This window comes from Falco punctatus, assembly GCF_963210335.1.
Source record: "Falco punctatus genome assembly, chromosome: 6".
Lineage (NCBI taxonomy): Eukaryota > Metazoa > Chordata > Aves > Falconiformes > Falconidae > Falco > Falco punctatus.
Window position 1 is genome coordinate 57,755,768 of NC_137585.1, and position 19,828 is coordinate 57,775,595.

At 38.6% G+C, this 19,828-nt stretch overlaps 1 protein-coding gene across 7 annotated transcripts in view; it reads right to left on the reverse strand.

Moving 5' to 3' along the window:
- Positions 1 to 19,828, reverse strand: part of PTPRR (protein tyrosine phosphatase receptor type R) — a 147,232-nt gene that overhangs the window by 112,389 nt on the left and 15,015 nt on the right. For 6 of the 7 annotated variants that reach the window (XM_080392678.1, XM_080392685.1, XM_080392684.1 and 3 more), the window contains exon 1: positions 550 to 19,143. The exons of the other annotated variant lie outside the window; for it this stretch is intronic. In XM_080392678.1, coding sequence (XP_080248804.1) covers positions 550 to 564 — 15 coding nt within the window. In that variant the 5' untranslated portion in view covers positions 565 to 19,143. Of the gene's footprint in view, positions 1 to 549; positions 19,144 to 19,828 lie in introns of those variants that run through there. 7 annotated transcript variants of the gene reach the window in all.

A 19,828-nucleotide genomic window follows, 5' to 3' on the forward strand; every position in this document is an offset into this window, starting at 1 on the left:
AAAATAGCATGTAAATTACTATTAAATAAATGTATATGATTAAATAGTTATTTAAAACAATTCTTCTACTGATTATATTTTTCTGTCATTCAAAAACGCACTGTCAACTCTCCTCATAAAGCACTGCCAGATTACAGACAGGTGTTACACTCACTGTCAGTAAAGACAATTCTAAGAAGTCACAGAAAGAGGATTTTAACTCCTCTAAAAAGAGTGTTACGGAAGCAATTTTATAAAAAAAAGGCCACTGCTGACCAAAACTTATCCATGTTTGTACGATATACACTTTATAGACTATTAGCACAAGCATTGTGATATTTCATAACTACCATCGCTGTAGAACTAATCAGTGCTAGATTGGTCTGTAAACCAAAATTCAGCTCATTGAAAACACAAGTTGTAACAAGCATTTTCAAGTAACTACAGTAGCGTTAACAACACACTGCTAAAACAGAGCTAAGTCACAACTTGATTATACCTTTGTCTATTTTATACCATTATTTCTAGGTTTAAGCACAAAATCTATTTAAAAAAAATCCAAGTACTTACATAATCGGACTTCATTACTGCCTTTACAGTAGTTGGTATACGTCCCTACATTCAAATTAAGAAAGTTGTGCAAGAAATTTTGTGGTCTCTGTTTCTTTTTCAGCCAATGCCTTTCCCCAACAGATGCAAGCAGTTTAATAAACATGGTACTTTATGAGATTAAAGAGCTAGAGATAATCCAGGAAACTGCAAATAACATAACAGGATTAAGTTTTATAGTTAGCTCAGTGGAGTGAAATAAATTTAGTTCACTCTGTTGTGCTAAAATGCACATAAACCCTTTTATTTCCACTAAACCTTCTTCTTGAAAGCTTCTTTACATCAATATCATGGTATATAACAAACTGAGAATACTTTAATAAAAATAAATATATTTAGGAGGAAAAAATATTCTGAAAATAATTAACTTTTGTATTGGTTTATAGATTTGAAAATCTGAGTAGCATTTTCTAATACTTAGACTTGGAATAACCTTTCATGCCTTGTTTACTGGGCTATGGCAGTAAACATTCTTCGTTATGATTTTGTTTGATAGCTGTTCGTGAGAGACAATAATGCCTTGTGGAAATGGAAAACTTTGCAACCAAAAAGTCAAAAGAAAACACTTAACTTTCCATGCAATATGCCATTTTGAAATACATACACACAAATATACATAAATACAAGATATACTTTTAGGTAATAAAGTGTTCGTTGATAATTTAGGAAAGGCAAACCCTTAGCCCATCCATCAAGATAAGGATGTCTGCTGCTTTCAAAAGTGGCTTATTTTCTCCAAATTCATTTGTTCTTTCTGATTCCCTTCCTGCCTCCTTTGGCTCCCACTGATTTCCCCTTACTTAATCAAGCTTACAGTGCTTAGACACTAGAAGACAGTCATCGTTATTAAGACAGAATTCCTACTGATGAATCAATCTATGTATCTAGCATGAAAACTTGCATAACTGCTTCACCAATCAGGGAAGTCACATGTGTATACTAAAAGACAGTCACAAACACATTGAAAAATAACAAAAACTGTTTCATTTGCTCTACCATCATGACCAGAAAGCACTATTAGTGGAAAATAAATGTTTATCTGGTTTTAATAAGAATTCTTTAGATACCCTTTAATTTTTTAAAAAGGCAGAAGACAACAGAAACACCCATCAATAAATTCATAAACATTCCATAGAAAACTTCAAGGCTATGCACCTTGCAAAACTTTGTAATCATGATTAAAAAGCAGCAGATTGTTTATAAAACAACTATTAACACCAAACATTTTAATCAAGTAATACATTGCCAAAAATAGAAACATCTGGAGAGTCACAACTGCAAGTATAAAATTATAATTCTGTCCACAGTTGTATGTTAACTTACCAGGACTAAATACAGGGTGCATTCTTGCAAATATGCCTCAGCACCAGCATAACTGCATAAAATGGGACTACTCTGGAGAATAAATAGATGTCTCCTGTTTGAGATGGGATTTCCACGGCTGTATTGTTTAGCAGCTACATGAGATTTCGCTCTGTAAACTTGTACTTTGTCCATGTTCATTTGTCTGGATACTGGTAAGATTACCTCAGGCCCAAAGCAAGGTCTACACGACAGCCCCCAAGGCACCTTAGATCAGCTCAGGTATGTCAACACTGCAGGGAGTGCTTGGGTCACCAAGCGTCTGTCCCAGATCCTGCTAACACAAACACCTGTGCCCTTCCCACATAGTCCTACCCAAGAAGCCCTCTTTGATTCCTGTCATCATCCATCAGATCCTCATAGCAAAAAGGAGAGGAAAGAATGACCCACGGCAGCCATCAGTACTCTAGGCACGTGGCCTTTCCCAAGAGATGTGCCTCCTTTGTACCTAAAGGTCACTCCAAGCCCAGGTGCTGCTCCCTGCCTATGGGTGGCCCTACCTCAGCACGCCAGCTGTTGGCAGCGATAGCCCCTCTGCAGAGATGGGGTAGGAGGCCAAGCAGCCCCTGTGGTTAGCTGGGCTCTGGCCACGTGTAGTAGCTGTCAAGATACACAGCAGCACACAGGTAGGGAAGGTCCACAGAGCTTGCCAGGACTGCACATCCCCAACCTGGGCTATGCCATGGCGGCACTGGCACAGAAAACGAAAGGAAGGCTTTCACATGGCTCCTGTGCCAAGTGACCTGCCACCACGGTTTTCCAGCTTGCTGTCCAAGGATAGCCACCAACGTAGACCTGCCAGAGTGAATGCCTGGGGTGGGATCTCTCGTTCAGGCTAGAGCCTTGCTCCCAGCAGGGATTCAGGTGCTCTTCTGGCAGCTTAGTCATCTCAGGCCAGAGGAGGACAAGGTGCCCTTCCTCTGTCGTAGCATCACTAAAAGGTCAGGCTGTGCCTTCAAATTGGCCATGATGCTTAAGGGCACACATGCTGGCAGACACGCCCAGTTCCCACTGGGGGTATGGGCAGGTATACGGTTATCTATAAATTTGAGGGCAGTAACCTAAGTACCCGCTCGAGAAGAGATATTTCACAGTCCTGCTGTAGCCCCCCAAACTTGCACAGACAATGGATGGCCCAGCATGCTGCACGGCGAGCTAAGGGAGCAGCTGACTGAACCAAAACACCCTGTGTGAATGCAGGTACCATGACTAGAGTCTGCTCCAACAACTACCAAAGTTAAATCTCCACAAAAGCCACATGCCTTCAGCTCATTAGTTCTGTCAGTTCTAGTAACGTAAAGTCTTTTATAGATAGATAGGTAGATGAGAACATATTGATTGGTAACATTTATATGACTAATCAAATTTACATATAAAAATCTATATAAATTACAAATACAAGAGATCGATACTTATCACTTTTGCCGTGCAATGCCTGATAAAGACAGGTTGCTTCCCAACAGAAGGAAAAGCACACAAAACTGAGATGGCAAGTGGAAACTTCACAGTGAACTCCTGTAATTTATTTTCATAACTACAGCTCTCAGATACTGTTGATGAATTGCCATTTCTTCATGATCTTATTACACAGTGGTTAACAGAGACTTGGGAAATATATACACAGTATGTAAAATGCCTTTAATAAAAGCAATTAGACAGCTGAACGAATATTGTTCATTACCACCTATGAGTACAGGGACATCTGGTGGACGGTACTGTGATTTGATACTATTTTACTTATTTTCATTAGATATTTTCCTCCAAAACTCCACAGAGTACAAATTCAATCTATTCAATGGCCTACGCTTAAGAAATAATGCATATTTCTATATTGCTAAGTGACTTTGACATGTACAGCTTACAATAAATTAATCTTAAATGAGTGTTTATTTCAGCTGAGATAATTTTTATTGTGTTTGAGCAGACACTAATTTGGTTTCTTTTAGTCACCACTCATGTGGCAAATGTGAACCTTTTCAAAGTTAAGAAATACCTTTTCTGTAACACTTTATCAAAAATAGCAAAACTGCATCTTGAACTTCAAAGCATATTTTGGTTCTGAGTTTAAATGGGATTTTCAGAAATCACTTATATCATCATTTAATTCCAGGTCTGCAAGCGTATGGGTGTACGTACATGCTTCACAATAATCCCCACCTTCAATCCAGAAGACCGTGGAGGACTGCAAAAGCAAGGCAACCCTATACCAACAGTAGGAATATTCTCCAGCTGTTTTTTCCTAGCTTATCACAAGCAAATAAGTAAATAGCTTCACTCAGAGTGAACTGCAGCAGTTAAATGCCATCATTAATTAAATAATAATAATAATAAAAATAAAAACAGACAAAACCTTCTCACTAAAAGCAGTGTTGAGAACAACTGCCATACTGTCACAATATATGTTGAGAAGATGCACATCACGGTTCAAGAAAATGTCTGCATATTCACAGCATTGTCAGAGAGCTGGTAACAGAAGGGCCCTGGGCAAAAAACAAATGTGCACAGCAGAGGGGAAGACTTATCCAGGGAACCAAAAAGAAGTGTGGGCTAAAAAAATATGTAAAAATGGAGAGGAAATAGAGATCAGTAAAATGGTTTGAGGCTACAAGGAGCAGAAAACAAAAGGGAAAAGAAAGGCTAAGATGAAGGTGACTAAAAAACAAAGGCAAACCAAGACCTTGGTAGTAGCCTGGGGCTTACTGAGCCCAAGGTAGTACTGAAGGTATGCAAAAAGGAGAGGTAGAATAGCAGAGCATGAGAAGAATGAGAAGATGTGAGAAGAAGGGATGAGTGCATGGGCAGAAGTGTGCAGAAGAACAATGAGGCACTCCAAGGAGGGAAGCTGAGCTTCACTTCCAGCAGCTATATGAGGGCATGATCAAGCAAGATGAATCCGCTATTTAAAGTATTTTTCCAATTTCAAATTTATTATGTAAGATTAGATATTTGCCCAATCATAGTCTGAAACCCAAATACATGTTAAAAACAAGATGTGACAAGGGTTTGATGAGGAAAGGATTAAAGGATTTATATGACTCGCACACAGCAGAGTCAGAGGAGTAGATGAGAGGGACTGTTTGAATGGATGATGAGACAAATGTCTTAACTAGGCATCACAGACTAGGTATTTTGGAGTCACGAACTCCAACAAACTTATTACAGGAATGAAAGATAAGAATAAAAAAGGGTACAGAATACTGCACGTGGTTAGCCAAAACAGGAAAAGATGGGGGGGGGGGGGGGGGGGGGGAAAGGACATAGGAAAACTGCAGCAACGTCCTTGTGAATTAATATTTTTGAATACATTACATGCCTGATTAGATGGAGAGAAATTATGCTGGGCAACATAAAATGTACCAGTTAGAACTCTTATAAGTTTCACATCAATTCACATCAGTAGTATTAAATTGTAAGTACCAGAAGGAAATATAATTTAAGGAAGAATGAACAATGCATAAGTAATACAGTGCAAGTTTACCTGAAATAATTGTCTAGTTGACATTATGATTTTAAAATTAAATGGCTCCTGATTATACATAGAGAATTTTTAAAAGGCTTCCATGGATAATAAACTATCTTTCCTAACAGGGAATAATGGAGTGTACTAGATGCACCACACTGCGTTTTTATTCATTCCTTTCTCTTTATGTAACCTTTCTGGTATTGCCTGTGAAAACCAGCTTCTGCCTTCCCACTTTACCAGATAAAGCACATGGACTGCATGTGGTCTTATCTCCCTGTTCAGAAATACTTGCCTGTGTTTTTATTTTATACTGTTTCCTTTATTTTTTTTTTATTTTTTTATTTTTTTATTTTTTTTTTTTTTTGCAAGGATGCAAAAACTCCTGGCTATCTAGGTTGCCTGAGGAACTCAGTGAAACTTTACCAGGATAATCTGTGTTGAGTCTCATGCCAATACACTGCCTCCTGATTTTGCACAGGCTGTTAGCAAAAGAACAGCTAAGGATAGGTTCCTTCTCCAGCTCCTGTCCCCAGAATTTCTTCTCAAAATTGTGAGTCTTATACTGCTGAAAAATAATATATTGCTGATAATCTCACTAATGGCCAACCTGCTGAAGACCTGGAGACTGATTTACTTTGGAACAAGCAACAGATCTGTGGTTAGAGCTTTATACTGCCTATGGGAGACCTCAGCTCCAGTCCCTAATCTGTATATGCTTGAGGATAAAGAATTATTGCTTCGTCCTCCATATGCCACATGATTAATTGAATAACTAGACTTCCAGACAAATCTTATTCCTCCAACACCACAGAGTACACTCAGTCCAAATAATTAAATGAAAATTGATCTGGAAAGTAGAGCAAAACATTTCAGTATGTAAAAGAGACTTGGCTTTCTGGAACTCCCATATATTGAAGGCAAGACCAATCTCAAGTACACTGAAAACACCCCCTGCATAAGCCTGTCTCAGGTCTATCCTAAAATGTAAACAAAGACACTAAATAACCTGATTTGGATGATTTAACTAAAACTCTCCTTGTGCCTCTTGGCTTCCACCCAGATGTGGCAAAAGAGGTGCTGGAACCTGAGTGCCCATTGTAGCTCTATGCCTTGAACTCTGGGATCTCGGCCATTTTGTGATACATTACTTTCATTTCCTCCCTACCTCCCAATCAAAAGGTCTAAATAATACCATTTTATCGCAGGTTTTTTGTTTGTTTGTTTTTGGTTGGTTGGGTTTTTTTACACCAAACCTCGAAATTCTTTAAAAAGGAACTTTGTTTTGGGGATATCTCTGCCTTGAGTTTTTGACTCAGACTTCATTTCAGTGGTTCTTGATCAGCCTCATGTACAGCTCAATTGCTACAAGGAATAGGTGATCCACACCATAACTAATAAGCAATTAGAGAGCTACTTGGCAGCTGATGTGATACCAATTTTGCATTGCATCGGCCTCAAAGTAATTTTGAGAGAGGTCCACAATGAGAGACAAGGGAAAGAAAAAGAAAGCCAAACTTAGAGGCAGAGTCAGTCGGCCTCCAGTCAGAATAAGATGTAAGAAATCAAAGATGTAGCTTATATGTTAAAGTAGACCAGCCAAGAAAATAAATTACTGTGTATTGGAGTCAAAGGTTATAGTCAAGGCCTTTCTATTACAACTGGAGAAACAATGATAGCAGTAACATGGCCAAGAGAGCAAAGATCAATAGCACTAGAGCAATGGACGGAGAGGGTTATAACAACATCAAGACAAAGAAAAGCCAGCAGCCTCTGCCAAACTTACACAACTGCGTTTGGCAAAGGCAGGGATCACTGGGACCGGCGACACACAAGACATTAATGAGGCCACAGTGGTTCAACAGTCCTTTCAAGTAGCAGATACGTATTTCTGAAGTATTTAGTTTCTTCAGTGATTGATCAAGAGATGAATAAGCAGCATGCCAGATGCACTGGATTCTTCCTTTAAAGTCTCTTACCTTTAATGAAAAGAATTTACAGGACTGTGCTCGTAACAAATGAGGACTGATCCACTGGCAACCCATGAGTCAAACAGGGCACACCAGGGAAATTTTGGCTAGCTCCCAGGAAAGCCCACAGCTGTAAGACAAGCCAAACTTACAGTCCACTGAAGGATAACAGTAGAAAGCAAAAGTGAATTTGATGTGGGTGAAGAGGAAGCATCGCCAAGGACTGAACACACCTTGTTGGCCAACCAACCAAACTGGTAGCGTTACAGAAGAAAGATCAGTTACATAAGAACAAAAGAAAGGGTTTGATTGTGGGTAGGACAGCTGAAAACATCTGGGTCTGGCCTAGAAATACATTCCCTGGCCTAGAGATACAGTCAGTGCTGAGTTGCCCTTGGATTTCAGTTTAATGACACACAAATGCAGAGACACCAAAGCTGCCCTTAAGCAGTGGTAGCTCAGTCAGGAGGATGCCATAACTCAGTGCTGATATTGATGCTTCTCATGTTCTGCAACACATTCCCTGGCACTGGGACTCCAAGGGACTTTTTGTTAGAGATGGCCAGCTCTGTGCACTGATGCTAGGCCTTGGCTAGCATCTTGATGTTAGGTCCTGATAGATGTGAGCTAACTCTGTGCCCAGTACATCTACATCATGATCTTACTATGTTAAATTGTTATATTGTTACATTACATTACCAAGGTTTATTTCATTATCTACAACATCCCTTAGTCCCTCACTTTGAATAATGAAAAAATAATTATAAAAATATCCTACTCAACACCTGGACAGAAATAAATATGATCCTTGTAAATAAGCTCCTTATCTTTACTTTTTCTTAGCATATTTTTCACCACCACAAAGATGTGCTATTTGTACTGAATAATATTACTTTCAGACTGGATCTTTTAACTTTTTAGAACCAATATTGTAAATCCATTTATCTGTGAAAAAAATTCCTAAAGTATTTTATTAAAGCAACTCTGGTCATTTTGGCATAGACATGTATTACTTTGGCAGAGCAAGCTTGTTGTTTGAGTCTCACATTAATTTCAGCATGTATGCTGTACTCTCATTTCATAAGTGATGCAAAATGTTTATTTTGGCCATCATCTTAATGAGATTTGATTCCAGGAAGGAAACCATTAAAGGTGATAAAAAGAGAGTTTAAATTAACATGTTTAAATACAAGTGAAGGGGGGAGGGGGGAGGAAAAAAGGTATTTTCTACGGTGTTCCCTTGTCTCTACTGGCATGAAGGACTGCGCACAGAATGAACTACTTAATACAGGTACTCTAAATCTATGCCTTTGAAAGAGGAAGAAAGCTCACTCACATTTACTGTAAGAACAGCCATCTTTTGTTCCTGGATCATGAAGCCATTTGAAGCCTTTGGAATTGTTTGGGCAAGATAAGACTTAATTTGATAAACACAATACTATCCTATCATGCTTGCTGAGCAAGTTAAAGTAGAACACGAATAACTTTCATTGACCAGAGGAAGACAGTAATTACAATAGAAAAAAATATGACTAAAGTAGCACTGCTCTGCAAGTATTTTTAATGCATCAGGCCCTCAGCCTTCTAAAATTAATTAATGCTTTAATGAAAGTTGTCTATTATCTGACTAACAAATCTAGTTTTTCTAATATCCAGCTACCCTGGCTTTCAATTAGACTCAATAAGACTCAAAGAGCCAAGAACTGATGAGAAGGGACATCATACATGATTTATGGATGTCCTACTTTTGTGTATGGTACATTTATTATTCTACTTAATGCTTTCATATGGTTTCTAATTCATTCATTAGTGAAAGACTCACATTACAGTTATCTCATTAAAGGTTATATCAATTTTCAGGCAGATTCTTAAGAAGCATATTTAGAAATTAAAGCTACAATCATTTTTTTTATTTAGCGTATGGATTTCAAATTATCTATTTAATTATTGTCCTATTACCTATTTCTAGAGGGGTCAGTGGTTTTGGGTGGGGTTTTTTTTTGTTTGCTTGTTCTTTTGTTTGTGGGTTTTTTTTTACAATTTTCTTGAACAACATTCAATAGCTTTCTTGCTATTTCATTATCTGGGTGGTCTTTTAAAATTTCAGTTTATGTTTCCTTATTCTCCCAACTCCAGTCAATAGTCTCTTGTTCCAACCATAAAAGTATGTATACAGCATGCCAGAGAGGTGTTCCTACAGCTAATAATCACCTTCCTCCTCCCATCCCATCCATCCTTTAACAGAGTCTTTCTACCACGGTCAATCCAGAAACCCTTAAAACTAAGTTTATGTCATAGTAGGCAATGGACAAAGGGGAGAGGCCTTTACGTAGTGTAGCTATAGTTTAAACAGAAAATAGTGGAAGAAAGGGAGCGAGTATTTGTAATTTTCAAGTTAGTTTCTATTGCCTGTATACACTTTCTCTGTGGCTAATTAGGCAAAGCCACAGCATCCTGTAGCACCATTCCAGAGAAAGCCTATGAGAAAGGTTTTGGCAACAGCATCTGCTTCATGCTTATTTTTCATCATCACCTTAGGACAAGGAATATAATTTCTATGCTCGTTTAGCTTTACTTTGCCTGAAGAATGCAAAAGCTCTAAGAGTGCAGTATTTAAGGTCATTCTTCCACTATCCTAAAACATTTGTGTTTTAATGACCTGTGAACTCAGAAGACTGCACTACTATAGAGCTGCATGGTACAGTACCTGAAATTAAAATGTTGTAACATGAAATAATTTTTATTACATAAAATTGAAATATCATCTCTATTTGTAAAGGTTAGCCTCCAGAGCTGTGTTCTTAATTAGACAATACATTACACGTTGCACGAAGAAAGCATATCAGCAACAATTTGGCTAAAAAGTGCAGAAAGCAGTAAGTGTTGCCAGACCACCACAGGACTGTAACAGAAGTGACCCTTATTTCTCTCAGTATGTTTTCAAAAAGAAAACAAGATTACTACTACAATTAGTATCAGCCAAAAGATAACCTCTTATTTTAAAAACACCAACAGGAAAATGGGCAGAACCCATGAAGTTAAATTCAATCAATGGCATTGTGTAAATCAAGCAAAATTTACTTTAGCATATCGTAAATCTAAAAATCTTGATTTATATTGTCATTGATTTCTGTGCTACAGTTTATTACAGAATGACCATTCCCAAGGAGAATGTGTGTCCTCAGCCAGTCTGTACAAAGCAGACATTCCACTATTATTCTCCAACAGCTAATAAATGCTGAAATGTAAATCTGTTTCAATTTATGTTTAAATAAACACAGATAAAACATATGCAGTCAACCACTTTCCTACACTATTCAACACCATTGTATTAGCAGTCTGGTTATATACCCTCAACACTTTTCATGATGCTCCTACTATATACTCAATTCAGAGCACTGTATCCACTAAAAGAATTTTCTGCTGGTTTATTGTGGTGCAGAGGCAAATACGAATTATCTCCATTACAAACTGTCATTCATGACTGACCTTCAAAGGAAGGACAGCAAAACATTACTTAAATGCTTTTAGCAACCACAACAAAGACAGACAAAGGCTCTGTACCTCTCTGCTTACCTCCCTGGCTTATTCCGCTTTCCATGAACCATTTTAATACTGAGGTGACTGAAAAAACATCATTCAGTTGACAGCTATGCAATCCTTTCAAACTCCAATATCCTCCCAGCTTGTGCATTTCATTTCAGAATTCAATATTTATCTTTTGCAAAAGAGATGCTGAAGTACAGTAATTCTTGATCTATGAAGCATTATAAAAAGTGTGTTCAAAAGACCATCTTCTACTGCCTAATAATGTTTGTCTGTTTCACTGTGTTTTAAAAACATCACAAATTAATGTGGCGATGGTACAAAAAATTATTATTTTTCTTATTCAAAGGCAATTTTTATAAGGTTTAATATTTAAAGGGTTACATACAAGAACACATTATTAACCATGTATTGAGGAACTTTACAGAAGCTGTCACTTTTCCTAACAATGTCAGAAATGAAGAACCAAAAGGATTATTCCAGAAGCTGAACTGCCAGATCCAACAAAACATTGACAGATAAGGAAACACATGCTGTCTTTTTATCTGAGTGCCCTTTATCTGCCTTTTAAATGTCACTGTAGGGGACTTCAGTTTTCATAAAGATAGCTCTCTGAGGGCACTAAGGGATTAAAAAAAAAAAAAAAGAAGAAAAAGTTCTTCTTCAGTCTTTATTCCTGAACATTATCAACACAACGCATATATTTATTGCGGGAAGTAGTGACTGAATTGTTTATGTGTCATGACCCCAGCACAGCCATTTTGTTCGTATGGTTTTGAATGTCAAGCATGTGTGATTCCACCGAGAACCCATGTGCCAGGAAACCTCCCCTTTCCTTAGTCATATTTAGGCAGTAATAGGTTTCAGCCCACTTGTAAAAGGAACACAGAACATTGATAGCAGTATAGAAATCTCCTGAATTTCTGCTGTACTGTTCAGGGTAATGGAGTCAGTGTAGTTACAACTGGCGAGGAGTGCAAGGCTACCTCCAAAGCTGAATGCTGAAACACCCAAAGTGCAGTTTGGGCACTGTCATAAAAAAGGTCAAACAAAGAGCAAGGATGGAAAATCCACTGATGTCAAAATTTCTGGGTCTTTTCTCCTGGAACTCAGTACAGCATGGCACAGAAATGATACATTAGCCTACTTCAATCAGAGGAATAAATGCAGTCATGTAAGCAATAATGAGGCAGCAGGGGGGCTTGTTTGTGGGGGTTTTCCCTATTTCAGAAACCAAGTCAAAACATGTACAAGAAATTTGTACTGGATCAGCCCAAGATAAACACTTCTCTAAATATTCAGTTTGCTGAAACTATGTGTTTTGGTTCAAACAAATACTTTCACCTGTGAATATGAGGTAAGTCGTACCCTGTACCCCTTAGTTCAGTGAAATGGGAAAGACTCAGGTTCTGGTTTTGCCTCTACCTCCTTTAGAGCAACGCTTTGAGGCAGGACTCCCACATTTGGGTAAACAGTCTTTCTCCACATGTGAGTTCCTCTGAACATTTGAGGTATCTTGAAAATGCTTAAGCAAAAGTGAAGGTCTTTGATTTGGCTGCAACCGTGGCTGAATTCTATCCAATTTCATGGAAAATCTCTCGTTTTGCCACCAAAAAAAAATAATCAAACACACACCCCCCCAAAAAAAAAAAAAAAAAAAACAACAAAAAACAAACAAACAATAAGGAATTTCCTGGAGGACAAAACCCAATAATTTGAAGAATGGAAAAACATAGGTAGATTCTGTTCTGCTACATGTAGGTGTCTACTTTATAGCTGGGATGGGCCAGTGATAGGAATATGCAGCTGAAAGAAGAAGTATGGAACAGCTGACGCTTTTTCACAGATAAATTGCACAATGCTGACTGCCAATGCTGCCAATGAAACTTTAGGCTTCAGCTTAAAAACATATAACATGCCTGCTCCTGAAATCCATTTTTCATTTAACTGTGCAGCTTATGAAGAAAATTAAATGACTTCAAGAAACATGTTCCCTTCATTAAAAAATGCAGAGAAAAGAAAACTTTGTGACCAATAAAGATCTGGACAATTTGTGAAAGATATGACTAACTTCTGTGCAAGTTTATCATCCCACTGAATGTTACAGAAAAATAATCCCAAAGTTGCTAGCAGTAAGATAATCAATTAAAGCACTGGGTTGCTGAATATCCCACCATTTTTTTAACATTTTGCAAGTCATATAACAAAAAAGTGCCTTAAGGAGATTTTAGTGCATGTTACAACCTAATGCAATCTTTCCTGTTTTTCACAAAGACTGACAGCAAACAATACCATGATAATGGTTCAGCATGCAATTATCCCTGCTGAAGTGCACAGAAGGAAGCAGCAAGCAAATGAGGCCAACTAATGCAGACTCTCTAGATCTCATTGTGCAAACAAAATCCAGAATGACAGAGCTGCAGGCTACCAGGTCTATTTGCAAGCCTTGCTGCAAATATGTTATGTCTAGTAAAATTACTTAAGAAAGGACTGAGATAACGGTGAGCATCATTCTCATTAGAAGGTGGATGTGAGTCTAGATGCCAAATACTGGGAAGACCTGATGTTTGGGGTCATGATGTAAAGTGCAAAGGAACACAATAGTGATTATAACAATCTCACTATGGGTACTGATTGATACTGCCCACTGTTGTAATGTGTGACTAACATTTAGAGCTTGTAGCCATTCAGCACTGTATTTATCGTAAGGTCTTAAAACTCCACTGTCTATTAGTATGGGACTTATCCTCTGTTGTTCCAAGCATCAGACAAACACATGACCTGGAAATGGAGAGGGACATAGTTGATACCTTACTGGATGTTGAGATCTTACTCCTCAGGAGGCTCCTTTGAGAAGTCACTGCAGAGGCATGATTTTCTCTTTATGCCTCCTCTGCCTGGTCCAGTGCCAATCCCTCTCTCAGGCTGGCAATAACAGACATTAAGTGACAAAAAATGACATCTGACTTTGTGTTATGTTTCATAGACAGCTAGCTTGGCTGTCTGCCCCAGCACTGGTTGACCTGCCACTTTATGGACTACTTGTTCTCCTCACTCATATTTTTTTGCCTTATTCTCACCTCATTTTGTAGCTTAATATACTTTCAAAAGTATTTTGATCACCTCCTCACAGGGTCTACAGAGGGAGTGAGCTTAGGGTAGTTTTACCGAATGGGAGAAGTAGGATACAGAGAGCCCTCTGAGTCCCAGCGCTAAGCTGTGTGTAGTCTTTCTGCACACCAGAAGCTAAATGGCCTTTGGAGTCAGAATCTGGCAGACTCAAGGCTGAGACCCCAGGTTCATACAGTATTCAAAAAGCAGCTCCTTAGTCACTTCTATTATTATAATATAGTATAACTACATCTAGCCACAGATAGAACTATATATACATACATCTACATCTATCCCAGTGAAAATTAGGACATTACTGTACAGGGTGTAATAGGAAGATAAAATTACCATTTCAAATAACTTCCAAACTAACTGTAGTACAACGTATCACGCAACAGATGATGGAAGGCCAACAGTTCTTGAGCAACAACAAGCCACTTGCTGCAGAACTGTTGTAAGAACATCCTCTGCCTTATCCATTCCTCTTCCCTCCTCTCCCTCCCAAACAAAGAATGACTTTTGGTCTGTGGTCTCTTAAAAGCAGTCCTGAATTTCTGGTCTAATGGATCACTCTCAGCTATCAAAGATTCTCACAGGCTTATATGCGTTTTTATCAGACTGAGACAGAATCATTTGAATGTAACTTTGCGGATTGTTCGCCATGGCCTTACTGGGCCAGTTAACTGGGTGGATGCTGTGCCAGCAAAGGCTGCCACAGTATTTGAAAGAGAGAAGAGCTCCTAACAAGAACAACTGAAAAAAAGGAAGATACTTTGTCTTATTTCAAGGCAAGGTATCCAATATCAGGGAAAAAAAAAAAACAGTAAGAGATTATGAAAAAACAGTCAGTGGAGTGGACAGCTGGGGAAATCTGAAATAGGTTATTAGTGAAAAAACATTATCAGAGCATCTTCTCTTCTTGGGATTCTCAGGTCATTTACCTTCTGGTACACAGAAAGATCACACACAGCTTGGTGCTGTGACTCAGAGGGCCCTCTGTGTCCTACTCCTCTCATTCAGTAAAACTTCGTGACTTAGCCTTGAAAAAGAGGGCATCTTATATTACCAAAATACCACTGAGAAGAAACATGCATTTTTCATCTAAAGAAAAGTAAAAAGCAAATTCCATAGACGTTGTTCCATTTTTATGAGTAGAAAACTATATTAAGTGTCTCCAAAAAAATGTACCTATAAGATATTTAAAAAAAAAACAACTGGAAATGATTGGAGGGATTGGATGCCCCCACCTTTTTATCAAGCTCTCTTCATACAGTTCTTCTTATGGTACTCCAACAAAGCCCATCAGTAGAGGCAATTTCAATGTTCAGAAAGTAGGGTTATTTTGTAGTCTGGTTCCCTTTCTTTGGCTGATCTTTAAAAGGAAGAAGCAAGTCTTGCATCAAAAGTCTTGAGTGGATACATGAAGGAAGAGAGATCAGGACATTCTGTATGTTACTACAGGGCCTTAGGGATGACATTCCACATGGAAACCATGGTTTCATAGGAAGTACAAAGAATTAGAAAAACAGACATTTCCAGCAGAAAAAAAAAGATGTGGGAATAATGAAATAAGATATAGGGAAAAGAAAATTCTGGGCCTTGACATTTGTAATTAAACATGCTGCATCAGGAAATGGGGAACTTAGACGTGTAAGGCCATGTCAGTAAGCAAGCAAAAGATGCATCTTCTCTGAGTATGTAGTATGAGCAAAACTAGACAAGAGAATACAGCATTATTTATGGGATAAATTTGACGTAAGCGTAAAAGCAGTTCTGCTGTGGTTTCACAGCCTCATGGTTTTCAGCTACCCAAAGCCACCCAGAAGACACTTACTTGAACTGTGCCTAGATTTGGAAAGGATTTCCACATTATTTAAATATAAAATGTGTTGTTTAAGCTTGGATCAGCTCCAGATTAAGACAGCACTAAACGTACATATCTCTGTGTGTGTGTGAATATATACAAATAGGTAAGTAGTCAGTGTGCAGTTGCTGCTTAAGCACACACTATCATCAATAGAAATCTCGTCACTACAACCCTTTGGGATTAGGGAAATAGTCAGTTCACCCTGAAGCAGACTTCAAGGCTACATTCTACTAGCAGATGAAATGTGTCTGATTCTTTTCTCTGGCAGTGTGAAAACTGATGTGGAAATGGCCCATGTCAGTACTAATCTCCAAAACAGGATGACCACATTGACTTTGAATATGGTCCCTGATCTATACTAATTTCCCGATAACCCAGAAATTGTTTAGAAATGTGCTAGATAGCTTAATAGACTACCAATAGGCTAGATTTCCACTGCCTATACTGAAGCTTGAATACCTAGTTCACATGTGGTTATCTATTTATAGAAACATACATTTGTGGACTTTTCCACTGAACCCTCTCTCCAAGCACTAGCATCACTAGCACTGTGCTCTTCAGTGTGCTTGAAGGCAGATGGTTCAAATACTGGTGACAAAATAGATGTAATGGTATGGCAGAGGTATAGTTCTGAGCCATTCAGCCTTATGCAAAATGCTATGCAAAAGGCAACATAAGCTCTGTAGCTGTCTGTAAATCTTACATCCTATTGACATTAGCTGAGAGAAACTCTAATTAAATCAACTCAGTTCAATAACTCATGTAAACCAAACAAAACTGATGTGCTGAATTTAATGCTACTGTAGAGTTTCCAAGCAACAGAAAAAGAGACAGATTTTCACATTTACATAAGAAGGTATATAGTAATACCAAGGTGTGAAAGGGAAAAATTTGATATATTGAGCAAATTTATTACCTTTACATTTCTGAAACACTTCACGGGATATAAGTGAAAAAAGCATCTGAGGAGCTTGGCCCAGTCCTAGTACAACACATTTGTGTGCCCAACAGAGACTCTGGACATACCATACTGGCAGGCTACAAGGGACGATGCTTTAGCACCTCCATGAGGAGATAATTAAGACCTAGTGTGAGCTGTAACCTTCACTACAAGTCCTGCTTTTCTCTCAAGTTCATCCCTAACTATATATACATATGTATGTGCATTTTTTAACAAGTGCGTTAGACAGTAATATTTTTAATCATAAGTAGTTGGATCCACAGACTACTTCTACTTTCCACGTACTGCCTTGACCTTGGTGGTGCTCACATTCAGTATTGGAAAGACTTGGAATAAACACAAATAGACATTTGGAGAACTTGATCATTTCACTACTAACTCTCTAATATCTTGGATGATTGTGTAGTTTCTGAGATCCAAAATAAACCCATACAAATAGAAAACTCTTGAGTATTACAAAAAAGTATATAATTCCATATGTTAACCAAGCAATTTTAATATGAGTTGGACACACATCATTTAGAGAGACAGCTAAACAGAACATATGGGTAAGCACTAAGGCATTTATAGAACAGTCAAAATGCTTCTAAGAGCTCTGGATTGTCCTCACTTCCCTCAGCAAACAATGTGCACTGAACACACACACACGGACACACACACAAAAAACCACAACCAAACCCCAAACCAACAGGAACTTAACACTGGGTAATGTGACGGAAAGGCTTCTGTTAGTTATTTAAAACTCACTCCCAGAAAATAAATCCTTGCTCCTTAGGCAAACAAGCACTACAATTTCCCCAGGTTCAGTAAAATTACTGCTTAGCATGCATTCTTTATTGATAGTCACAAAACATCACTTTTTGACACAATACCTGCAGAATTCCTGGCTTCATAGCACTCTGCTGTGCATTGGCAACATTTTGCTTATCAGATGGTCCAGTCCTTAGCACAAAATGTAACCTTGTAATAATTCTACATTAAGCATCTTTTCACCCTACATTTCCACCTCGATGATGAAGAAAATGGACCTCAAGACACTGAAATTAGATTTAATTCAGTTTCCTCCCCTCTGCAGAGCCACAACAGCACTGATTTATTTCAAAAAAATAACCCCCGTTGCTGGCTTTCATACTAAATCACAATGTGCTCTAGTCATGTAACTGGATTACTGGAAGCATTAACACTAGCAATTGCCCTTTCAAGTTGAGCAACCAACAGCATTGCTAAAGGCTGGAACAAAAAGGGTCAGCCAGGGCAAAACAACAAATGTTGCTGCTCGCCCTGTATGATAAAAACTGAAAAGCAGCAACAAGCAGTAAATGCTAGTTTGAAACAAAGAGGGAGTGATATATGTGCGTTTAAAAAAAAAAAAACAAAACAACCACAAAACAAAACAACAACAAAAACCCCCAAACAAACAAAAAAAACCAACCAAAACACCAAGACTCCCCTGGCAATGACATTAACATTACAACGTACTTCAGGTGACATTCAAGAGCAAGAAACAAAATGTTGAAGTGCAGAGACCTGGAAGGAGCAGGACTGTGCTTGGATTATGGCAGCCACCCTGCTGTGGGACAGCTGCCCTTTGGAGGAAGACATCTTCAAAATTTCTTAGGGTGGGATTAATCCAAGGAGCTGTCTGACTCTCAGCACCTCAGCTTTAAAACATATGCTTCCCCAATGGCTTTTTTGGAAAGGACAACATTAAAAGCAAACCAAAAGCACCGTCCTTCAACGCATCCAGAGACAGCTGAAGATCCCAAGCTACAAACAGCTTTCATGTTGTGATTAGCTCATGCTGTTATGCCCCCCTTTAAAGGACATATGGTTCTCAGCCAGAACAGAAGGCTTCAGAGCAGCAGCTCCATCCTAGAAATGTAGTAGCAAAGCTTCAGACCGAGGTCACTTAATGAGAACTTAATGTAGATTTAATAGGTCTTTTCTTTATGTGACTACCAATTGAAACTCTGCCTCATTTAGCTTTTAATGCAGGCACAGAGCCAGTCAGCTTAAAATCAAGGTAGCCCCAGCATATTTTGCAGGTTTCTTGCATTGCAAACTGAGAACTGACTCCAGAAGTGTGCAAAGCTCTACTAAAATAACAGGCCATAAATAACAGCATCATTTAACGAAAAAAGGAGGGGCCATGCATATTCTGAGTTCCTTGCACTAACAGAAAGGTTTCACTTTCACAGAGGGTGAAATAATACTTGCTACGGAAAGAGAGCAGGTACCTTTACTATGAGGCTGGCCCTGCTAGTTTACACTAGCTTGGGGCATGGGTGTATCCAGCTTGCTTGGCATCTCCTCTTCCTGACCAGTACCAGTCAGTGCTGACTGGGGACTCTGTGTACAGTTGGCATGTCCCCGGTGAAGTAAGAACGTCAGAACCTTATTTTGCTCTGATACGGACACTTACATACAACTGTATCTAGTCCACTAACTATGCTAGCCATCTAATCTCAAAGTAGGAGGTCTTGTTCATGTGGGATGCAACAAGTCCAGAGCACAGGTTTTGAGCCTAATTCCCGGATAGTAAGACTAATAAAATTACTAGCCTTTTTTCCCCCCGATTATTCTTTTCTGTGTCACTAGCCTTTGTTGTATTTGGTGCGTTCACAAGGGCAGATCTCTAGAGGTACCACCAGTGTGAGGAACGCATACACGATCCTGAAAGACTTAGTGTGCTAACATGCCTTAATGTTGTATGCTCTATCTTCTTTCCTTTTTTGTAAAGGCCATTCTCTTTTAATCTAGCATCTTCTGTACAGAGTAATTTACAGAATTAGGCAAATAGCTGCTGATTGTAATTAGTCACATTGTTCCAGTTTAATCTTTATTAGTTCATTCTAACGAGTACGTGAGCCATTATGAATGGTTATTCTTCCCTCCAGGAAGTAGAAGGATGAACCCAGTGCTCTTCTCCATAATCAAGCAGGGCTACCTATGCAGCAGGGTGA